Source organism: Oryx dammah, unplaced genomic scaffold, assembly GCF_014754425.2.
Source record: "Oryx dammah isolate SB20612 unplaced genomic scaffold, SCBI_Odam_1.1 HiC_scaffold_2, whole genome shotgun sequence".
Taxonomy (NCBI): Eukaryota; Metazoa; Chordata; class Mammalia; order Artiodactyla; family Bovidae; genus Oryx; species Oryx dammah.
The window spans coordinates 68,900,878-68,911,603 of record NW_024070186.1 but is presented as its reverse complement, the minus strand read 5'-3'; the positions used below and the strand labels follow the sequence as shown (position 1 = coordinate 68,911,603).

General features: G+C 31.9%; 1 protein-coding gene across 1 annotated transcript in view; it reads right to left on the bottom strand.

Annotated features, from left to right (window-relative positions):
- The window catches only part of PIK3CA (phosphatidylinositol-4,5-bisphosphate 3-kinase catalytic subunit alpha), an 84,247-nt gene that overhangs the window by 4,632 nt on the left and 68,889 nt on the right, over positions 1 to 10,726 (bottom strand). Inside the window, exons 11-20 of the mRNA XM_040251301.1 lie at positions 10,401 to 10,482; positions 9,484 to 9,648; positions 9,169 to 9,272; positions 7,969 to 8,140; positions 6,115 to 6,221; positions 5,470 to 5,591; positions 4,570 to 4,648; positions 1,438 to 1,608; positions 739 to 856; positions 482 to 633 (exon numbers count right to left, since the gene is read on the bottom strand). Coding sequence (XP_040107235.1) covers positions 482 to 633; positions 739 to 856; positions 1,438 to 1,608; positions 4,570 to 4,648; positions 5,470 to 5,591; positions 6,115 to 6,221; positions 7,969 to 8,140; positions 9,169 to 9,272; positions 9,484 to 9,648; positions 10,401 to 10,482 — 1,272 coding nt within the window. The remainder of the gene's footprint in view (positions 1 to 481; positions 634 to 738; positions 857 to 1,437; positions 1,609 to 4,569; positions 4,649 to 5,469; positions 5,592 to 6,114; positions 6,222 to 7,968; positions 8,141 to 9,168; positions 9,273 to 9,483; positions 9,649 to 10,400; positions 10,483 to 10,726) is intronic.

The window sequence follows — 10,726 nt, the reverse complement described above, 5'->3', positions numbered from 1 at the left end:
GGTTAGGGCCAGGACTGAGCTATACATAAAAGATAATTTTATAAAAGGTTTTTAAAAGTACATTAAGGTTTTCAGATAGACTAATGAAACTCCATAAGGTGGTAAGAAGAATTATGAACAAACATGATATTTATGGCTGACTCAATTCCTTACACTGTATGACTAAAAAGTATTGTATGTAGCACACTATACATGATTTGTTAATACAGAGAAGGTGGACTCCAATTTTTAAACAGCAGTAAAGAAAAACTTACTGTACAAAGAAGTTTAAAGATCACTTCCTTTTTAGGCCTTAACTAATTCAGTAAGTTAAACTGGTTTTTCTTTCCATTTCCTTCACAGCATTACACAATAAACACATGAAATATTCAGTTTATGCTACAATGTTAACATAACATATATTATTTTAAATTGCTTGAAAAATATCAATTGCGTATTAACAAGAATTCTTTAGCTTGTGCTTTTGATTTCTTCAGCTTACCTCTCAAATTCTCTTGTCTTTGTGCATTCTTGGGCTCCTTTACTAATCACTATTAAGAAATCTTGTGTCAAAACAAACGGCACGCGCTCTCGTTTATAACCAAATTTTTTCTTCTTGTGATCCAAAAAGTGTCCAAAATCTATATGAAACAGCTTCCAAAAATAAGAAATTATGTTAGTTTGACAAATGCAGAAATACAATGTCCCAAATTAGTAAATTTAAGAATGTCAACATATTTAAAAAGAGGAAGCTATTACTTGTCCATCATCTTTAACCATGATATTACTATTGTGACGATCTCCAATTCCCAGGATGAAGGTTGCAACACAATATCCAGCACATGATCGTGTAAACAAATCGATGGCTGCATCATATCTACAAAGAAATAAGCATGCGTTAGTATGGAAGTACAGAATGATCCAGTCCAAACTGGGAAAACATGGTCAGAGTCTCTAGTGAAGTCTGTATGAAAACAATGAAAACAATCACTGACATTAGGGGAAGATAGTAATTATGTTCAAAACTCTGATGAACTTTAGGATTCTGAAGTTATCAAAGGTTTCTAAGAAAACTTCCAGATATTCTCTGACCAAAGCATAATTCTTATAGTGAAAAAATACTTAGTGTGTCATTAAAATAAAATTTTTGAATCATTTTAACAATGAATTGGGAGTAAAATTTTTCATTTTAATTTTTATTAACTTAATTTAACATTAACTTCTAAAAAAAGAATAAGCATTAAGAAAAACAGATTTTAGATTCTTGGATTTCACCAAATTATAAGCAATTCTGATCATTTAAATGCAGTAACCTCAAACATTTCAAAGGCTGAAGATACCTTTTTCCAAAGTAAATACAACTTTTTCTTCTGGTCTAACTCGACTTATATACAACCATTAAAAATTTTATCTATCAAAAACTTACATTAACATAGAAGAAAAGGATAATAAACTCACATTTCTCCCTTGTTCTTGTCTTTGAGCCACTGATGGAGTGTGTGGCTGTTGAACTGCAGTGCACCCTTCAGGCCTCCTTTACACTGAATCTGCATTATAGTGTGAGAATTTCTCACCACCTCAATAAGTCCCACACAATCACCAATTGACAGACATCCATAAGGTAACATTCTGAAAAAGGATCAAGACATTTGCAATTACTTGATGAGATTTTAAAACAGCAAATATTTTATCTTTTTTTTTTTTAATGTGAAGATCTAATTGGCTTCATTAGGAGATTCATGAATCAAGTGGCATTCTGTCTAGCAAATAGAAGGGTGCTCCCCCAAATAGCAAGTATTTTAATGGGCTAATAAAGGAATATTCTATGTGCAAATTTGTCAAGTGGGACCCTTACTCCTTTAATCTAGTTTTAATTTTCTTTTATTACAGAATGACAAACATTCCTAGAAAAATCCTCAAATTATCTGCCATCATTTATTGTAACCTTCAACTGTGAAAGCATTTAACTGTACTTAAGCATGAAGATCACTGTGGCAACTCAAAGTTTATAAACATTTATGACTAAAAATATGGGTGAACTTAAAGAAGTTTAATGAACATCTAAATGATACCTTAAGGTATCAGTTCTTAAGTTTTTAGTTTCAGGACTCCTTTGAACTCTTAAAAATCATCAAGGATACCAAAGAGCTTTTATTTATGTGGGTTATATCTACTGACACTAGAAATTAAAATTTAAAAATTTCAATATTTGTTAATTCATCTAAAGTAATATTTATATTTCTTTACATAAAAATACTATCTTTTACAAAAGAAAAACCTTAAAAACCAAAACAAACAAAAAACCCTTAGAACAGTGATACTGTTTCTCATTTTTTCAAATTTCTTTAATGTCCAGCTTAATAGCACCGAAGTGGCTTCTCATGTATGCTTTTGTATTCAATCTTATGCAAAGTTTTAACTGAAGCATATGAAGAAAATCTGGCCTCACACAGGTATGTAGTTGGAAAAAGGAGTATCGTAGTAGCCTTTTCAGATAATTTTTCTTTTACACTGTTTTAAAACTTGATAAGTGATAGTTTCTCAAGTTGCAGTATGGAAAGTGAAACCATATCAGTAAACTTTTCATACTCTGTAACATGAAGACCCACCCATTTGTTCATCTTGCCTCTGAATGGAACGTTTACCCATACATGACTTAGTAATATCCTACATTATTTGGAAGATATTAGTTCACTCAGATATGGAGATCTTTCAAATTATGGTACTTTTTTTCATTATATCAACTGAAAAAAAAATTACAGTTGCTAACATTGTCACTGATCTCATCAGAAAAATCTTTAATTTGGGGGAAGCTCACAGTAGTAGATACAAGGTTCTCAAAATTCTAATTTTTGCTTGAAAGCTCAAATTTGATCCTTCACAACAAATGCTGTCAGTTGTTCTCTCTTAAGAGTCTCATACTGTTCACGCTCAAGAAATTGTTCATGCTCAAGAAAATGTCTGCCAAACAGAATGTCTGAATAACCACATTCTGTCTATTAGTTGTTCTTTAAGTCAAAATGATGTTCCAGGATAAAAGCAGTTAGTTTAGCTCACAGCTCAAATAACCAACCAATGCTTTTCCTTGATGCAAGCATACTCTGACATGAAGCAGAAGTGCTTTAGGGATACTCCCATTCACCACACAGAATATAAAAAAGGACAAGTAGTCTCAAGCACAGAGATGTGATTTACAGAGACAATGAAAAAAGTATCTAAGTACTAAAGTATGGTTTTTCTTGCTCTGTTGTTCTCATAGGCTACTTTCCATCTTTCCTTTACTTCTTAAATTCCTAAAAGAGTAATAGTTTAATTTATTTTCACTTTCTCACTTAATTCCTTGTAGCCTAATTTCTGTGCCTACCATTTTACTGACTCTTCTAAAAACTAACCATGAATCATCAAATCCAAAGGCTTTTTCATAGTCCTTATGTTCTTAAACTCCTGAAGCAACTGATACTGTAAATTGTTTGTAACTCTCTCCCCTCTTCTGGGATCTGTGAATTACTTACTCTGGTCTTCCTACCCTTTTGATCATTTTTCTTCTATGATCTTTCCTTCTATCTGTTCTGGTAAATATAGGAATTTCTTAAGGTGGTACTCCTGACCATCTTTCCTTATTTTAATTTTATTATTATTAAACATGCTCATAGTTACATAATGGGTTACATAATCCAATAAGGATTTTCTAAAGGGTTACATAATCCTATAAGGCTTATTATTAAAAAATTAAACTTTAAATTTAAACTTACTTAAGTTAAAAGACATAACAACTTTCCAAAGATCCATCTTACTTTTCAACAATATAGTTAGCTTAACTTCAGATGCTTTTTTGCACAGTCACTAATTTGTGATTTGACTCAAGATTAAAGAGTTTATAAAGTTTCAGAATTAGAAAATTAATACCATGAAAGAAACTTTCTTTTAAATTCTTAACTTCTGAATGAAAATTGGGGCCTTTTGTGTCTCATGTCTCCTATGCCCTGTTCCTAAATACAGTTGGCCCTCCCCAACTGTGGGTTCTGGCTACTTGGCTTCAGCAAACTGCAGATGGAAATTATTTGGGGGGAAAAAAAAAATCCAGAAAGTTCCAAAAAGGAGAACTTGAATTTGCTTCACATAGGCAACTATTTACACAGCCTTTAGTGATACTAGGTATTGTAAGTAATCCAGAAATGACAAAGTATACAGGAGGCTGTGCATAGCTTTTATGCAAATACTATGCTATTTTATACAGGGACTTGAGCATCTATGGACTCTAGAATCAGCAGGCGTCTGGGAACCAATCCACTGCAGATACCAAGGGAAGACTGTTAGTGACAGTATGGAGGCAGCTGCAGAGTCTTTACTAGCTCATCAGAGACAGTTCTAACTTTGCTGAATCTCATTAGCCATTCTGAGCCAAGGAAGAAGAGGACAAATGGAAAGTACCACAGTGTACTCAACTAGTGTTAGTTATTACTCTATACATTTATTTATAGATATATGACTATATTCTTTCTAATTAATATAGCTTACAATTAATATTTAATAATGGTTTACTTTTTCAGGACAACTTTAAACATACATGTCGCCTTACTGGTTACCTACCGAAGATCAAGACCTTGATTTTGCCAGATATTTTCCATAATGCGAATAATCTGAAGGGTTAGCATATCTTGCCGTAAATCTGAAATTCAAATAATATGTACAGCACCACTTAATGCCACAAGCACAAATCTGAGTATCACATCATCACAATGTTTTTAAACAGAAAATATACAGAATTATATTTGCTCTTCAAAATAATCTGTAAGGAAGCAATAATCTGAGTTTTTAACCCATTTCTAAAGTATCTGCATAAACACATCTGTATAACAATGTAGGATAAGTGGGCACATATTTCACAAAAAAATTAAAATATATAAATTACTTATTTTTCTGAATCCTTAAATTTGAATGTTTATATTAAAATATTTGGATTAACAGAATTCAGGGCTGAAAGGTCATTTCCTAGTGAAAACCTATCTATGATGTATTTCAAATGTATATATAATATAAAATATAAAAATATATTCCTCCACAGCCTATTCTCCAAATGACTTAGGACCTTCTTTTATGACTCCTTAGCAGACTATATCTACCAGGTTGTAGTTTTGTTTCTGTAGTTATTTGTTCAATATCTCTCTTTTCCCTGCTAGACTATAAACTCTAAGAAGGCATGGATTCCGTTTTGTGTATTCTTACAACCTCAGGGCCTAGCATGTCAAATATTTATGGAGTTAATGGATATACATTTAAGCAAAATGATTTTCAGGCCTTCTGATTCTAAACCTAATACATCTTTTCATTTCAAGAATTATAAATACATATTCTAAAGGTTAAGACATCTGCTTAATTTTACCACAGCATATTCCTTAAATGGCTTTCAATAATCTTCATGGTTCATAAATATCCTGTGTATAAAAATATAGCTAAGTTCATGTATCATAAGTCCATTAATACTCTTACCATCCCCATTTTTAAAGATGATCTCATTGTTCTGAAAGAGTAATTCTGACATGATGTCTGGGTTCTCCCAATTCAACCACAGTGGCCTTTTTGCAGAAGACATAATTCGACACTCTTCAAGCCTTTAACAGAGTTGAAAATTTTACTCGGCACCTTAGCTTTGTTATTCTTTATAGTCTCAATTTATTTCAAAATACATATACTGTATAGCTTTTTGAACTGTTATAGCAATTTTAAACTTTCTCCTCAGTTTTATGTATGAAATAATTTCTAAGAGCATATAAAGAAAAAATACATAACAAAAGCTTAAAAATTTCTTCTACATAGAGTATGAATTTTCCACAAATATAGGTATATATCATTAGTTTTACAGATATTACATTCTGTTTCTTATCCAATGATATCACAAATTCTGGCCATAGAAAGTTTTAAATTCTATTGTTAAAGCAGTAAAAACTCATTCTGAATAAATGCAGTTCGAACTTAAGAAAATATTACTACTCTTGTTTTGCAGGGTAGGAAAAGGAAAGAGATGCATATATTATTGAATACGATTATTATGGACATTTTGACTTTTTTCAAGATTTTCTGCAGAGAACATATGTGTTTAAATATATCAATAAAACTGCCAATAAAGTTCCTTACCTGAGATTTCCCAGCTGATGAGCAGGGTTTAGAGGAGACAGAAAGCCCTGGAGAGCATCCATGAAATCTGGTCGCCGCATTTGCTCAACTAAAAACTTCATCTGTACCTGATAGATAAGCATAATCATGGTTAGAAATTGACTTGATAAAAGGTAAAACTAACTGCTAGTATCTTTTACCCATTGGAGCCTCATTAGTGTGTAATTTTTTAATCCATATCCTGGACTGGCTGCATTCTAACTAGAAGGATCTCTATAACATTCTATAACACAGAGCAGCACAACTCAGGCAGAGAGGTGAGAGTTACCTTCCTGTAAGAAGGTACTGTATCCTGACAGAGGCTATGTTTTGGCTCTAGATCAAAGCACGGTCAACTGTGGCTTGTAAGTCAGCTGCCTGGTTTTCTAAGTCAAACTGCATTGGAACACAGTCACATCTATTCACTTTGATAGTTGCTTTTACACTAGAATAGCAGAGTTGAGTAATTAAAATAGACTGTGTGGCCTGCCAAGTCTAAAATATTTACTATCTGATTTTTTAAGAAAAAGTCCGCAGATCTTTCTTCTAGAGGAAAAACTATGGAGACATCATGTTAGCTTAGCTTAATAGTCTGACTTTTAAGCTTTTCAGAAAACACCACATTCTTTGTTCAGTAAAGAAGGTTTAGGGGATTGTTGGGAAAAGTCTCATGCTACTAAGTTCTAGTACATAGCTGGAAAGAAACATCCTTTTTAAATCACTTTTTTAGTCTACTGTATCACAGCCAACCAATCATATGAAAACTTCATTTTAGAAGAATACTTAAATTTACAAATTTAATATCTAATTTCTTTTTTCTTACCTTAATTACAATATAATCAATTTTACTATTTCAAAGCAGTCTAATTTCCTCTCACTCACAATTCCAGCAGCAGAAACAGTACAATTATTTTCCAATAACCTATATTTGAACTTACATACTACAAATGCAATAAAATCAACTCAGTTACATACTGATATTTAGATTAATACACTAACTTTCTTTAAAAGTTGTTTCTTTTCAAGCTATATTAGTGATGATGTTGAAAAAACTTATTCACTACTACTAATTTACATTGTCCTTCGGGGACCGCCTAATAAACTGGAATTTTCTTTTTTCATTTCACTAGAAGTGAGGAATAATCTCACTTTTTACTGTAGGATGTGTTGGATTGAATAATGGATAAGGAGGAGGAAAAGATCATGAGAAACCTTTACATCTTGTGTAACAAAGTTGCACAAGATGTAAAGTTACACTAAGTTACACTAAGTTAGATTGTAGATGACTTGAATGTGTGAACCATTCACTGCGTGAATGAGTCCATTTTAAACTTAGAATACAGGAACTAAATTTCTTTTCACTCATTTTCAGGGTCATTACTAACAGAAAAGAAATGACACAGAGTAAGGAAAAATCAATTTCAACACTTAGGGCTAAACAACAAGGTCCTAATGTACTGCATGGGGAACTATATTCAGTATGTTGTGATAAACCATAATGGAAAAGAATATTAAAAAGGGCTATATAAAAGAGAAAGGAATGTAAAGAGGAAGGAACTAATGTTGACTGGGCATCTTCCATGTTCTAGGGACTATGATAGGTACTTTGTGTATCTGGTTTGCTTTAATTCTCACATCAATCTTATGAGGACTGTATTAGTCCCATTTTATAGATGAGGAAAATGAATTTCAAGAGACTAAATAATGTGTCTCACATTACATTGCTTGGATCAAAATCTTAAACTGCCTAGTTCTAAGGCATATATACTGGGCTCTCAAATAACCCTGCTCTACTGCAATGAAGGAGTCTCAAAAACACACTATAGGGTCACATACCTTTTGTGTTTCATCCTTCTTCTCTTGTTTGAGAATGTCAGTCAAGTTAATGAGCTTTTCCATAGCCTCAACTTGCCTATTAAGGTGCTTCAGATACATCCCACATGCACGGCAATAGGACTCCAAAAGCAGGCCAAACCTCTGACTAACTGTTTTATTGTGCATCTCAGATCTAAAAGATCAATGCAAGTGAATGAGAAAGAAAGAGAGGAAGGGAGGGAAGGAAAGAGGAAGGGAAAGAGGGAGGGAGAGAGAGAACTGTAAATAAGTATACATAGAACCTTTTGTACGAAAATAAGAAAACCCATTTTCTAAATTCAAAAAATATTATACTAATATTCACTAATATAATCATACTAATTATAAAACCTATCTTAGGAGCAAAACAATCAAAGAGTTTCAGGTAGTTTCTGAAAATATGAATTTTTAAAAACCTAGAATTTTAGGTTTATTTCAACTACCTTTCATTTACTAGTCTTAGCACAAAATACATAAACATGAAAAAAGGAAATCAGGCAGAAAAATAATAAAACGAACAGGGAGGGAATGAAGAACTCAGTGAGCACTATTTGACTCTTCTGACATACATGTCCCTCTTCTGTACTGTGCCTGAATTTAAGTTATTTTAAACCTAGCTTCCAGATTCAATTTTTGATTTAACATAAAAAAAAACCATGTTAATTATAAACCTGTTTCTGAATTTATAAAAACATGCATGGTTTATGACCTCTAACTTTGTGTAGTAGATATATCAATTCTGCAAAATATTTTTGTTCTTAATTATCTTATTTTCTAGTAAGGTTTCATCATTACTGCTCTGAATTCCAAGGGAAGATTTTTTTGGGGGAGGAGGGTTAAGGAATATCTTAATCCACACGTACAGTGAAATCAATTGCAACATTAATCTAGACCTAGCAAACTTTACTTTTCTTAAAGTAGAATCAAAGTCTTTAAAAATATTTCAGCTCTCATTCCTGTATAAAATTTAGTTTTAATTTTACTGCTTTTTTAATGTTAAAGAGAAAAAGCTGAGAAAGTTCACTGGTACAACATACTTTCAGTATGGAAAACTCTTCTGGACAAACAAAAACAATAGTAGATAAGTAATACAGAAGTATATATTAATACATGTATACATTATACATTATAATACAAGTAATATTTATATAAAGAATTAAATGGAAAAATAATTTGACTTACTTTAAATGCCAAAAGAAAAAGTGACCGATCCTTTGATTAGTTAATGCTTTTTTGAGTAAAAATCTCACAAGCAGGTTATCCAAATACTGTTCATACTTTAGTACCTATGTCAGTAAAAACATACATAAAAACAAAGCCACATCAATTAAGTTTCTTCATGGCTGAATTTAAAGAAAAAAATTTTTAGGAAGAAAATAGATACTCCTGATAATAAAACTGATTTTTACAAAAGTATAAAACCAGCTAATACAGCATTTTTTGGAAATTGCATGGATTTAAAATAAAACATTATTTTTCTATTTTACATTATTTTACCTGTACTAGCTGAATTAGGTACTGAGAAAGTTTGTCATCTGTTAAATATTTTTCTAAACACCGAACAGCAAAACCTCGAACCATAGGATCTGGGTAATTGCAGTCCAGAAGCTCCATAGCCTGTTCAGGCTTGATTGGAGGCCAATCTTTTACCAAGCAGTACATCTGTGTATGAGTGAGATAATAAATTATATGTAAAAAGCAAAAATAGTTGTGAATAAACCCTCTAAGACACTGTCTTAATTTCTCACTGTAAAATTAGATAAAAGCCCCTCTGATGAATTCAGTGCTTAAAATGTTTAATTCTAATTCATTTTTTCAGTGAAAGTTACATAAATGGTATTTTTCTTTACTACACAGATCTTCCTTGACTTATGTCTTGATAAGCTTATCATATGTTGAAAACAGCTCAATGCATTTAGCACATAATCTACTGAACATCATAGCTTAACTCAGACCACCTTAAACATTCTCAGAACACTTATATTAACCCACAGTTGGGCAAAACCATCTAACACAAAGCCTATTTTATTACAGCTGTATGGGTACAGACTAGTTGTAAGGATACTGGTTGTTTACCCTCATGATCACCTGGCTGACTGAAGCTGTGGCTCACTACTGCTGCCCAGTATCAGGAGAGACTATTTTACCACATATTGCTAACCTGAGGAAAGATCAAAATATAAAATTTGAAATAGTTTTCACTGAATGCATATCACTTTCTCACTACTATAAAGTCAAAAAATCTTAAGTTGAACTATGGTAAGTTGAGGACCATCTGTATTATCATTATTAATTAATTTAAAACACAGTCTATTTCATCTCTTACACTTATGCAGATTTTCTGAGAGAAAACAATTTGAACAACATACCAAATTTATGCAACAGTTATTCAGTAATTTCAAACATGCATTTACCTGAGCTACTTCATCTCTAGAGTTCCATTTAACAGACAGAAGCAATTTGGGAAGAATTTCGGGAATAGTTACACAATAGTGTCTATGTGGAAAAGACAAGACAAAATAAAAAAAATTCTTACATGTTATTCAAAAGACCTAAATGTCTAAATTTGCAACTATGCAATCTCTAAAAAGTTCCAAACATTTAAAAATTTCTTACCATGACTAGCCTTTCTTAAAATCAAAACAAATCTTTGTTTAACACTATAGCTACACCTATATATATTTATAGACAGTTATAAATGGCATGGAAGACAAAAGGAAAATCCAAATGGAGGACAACT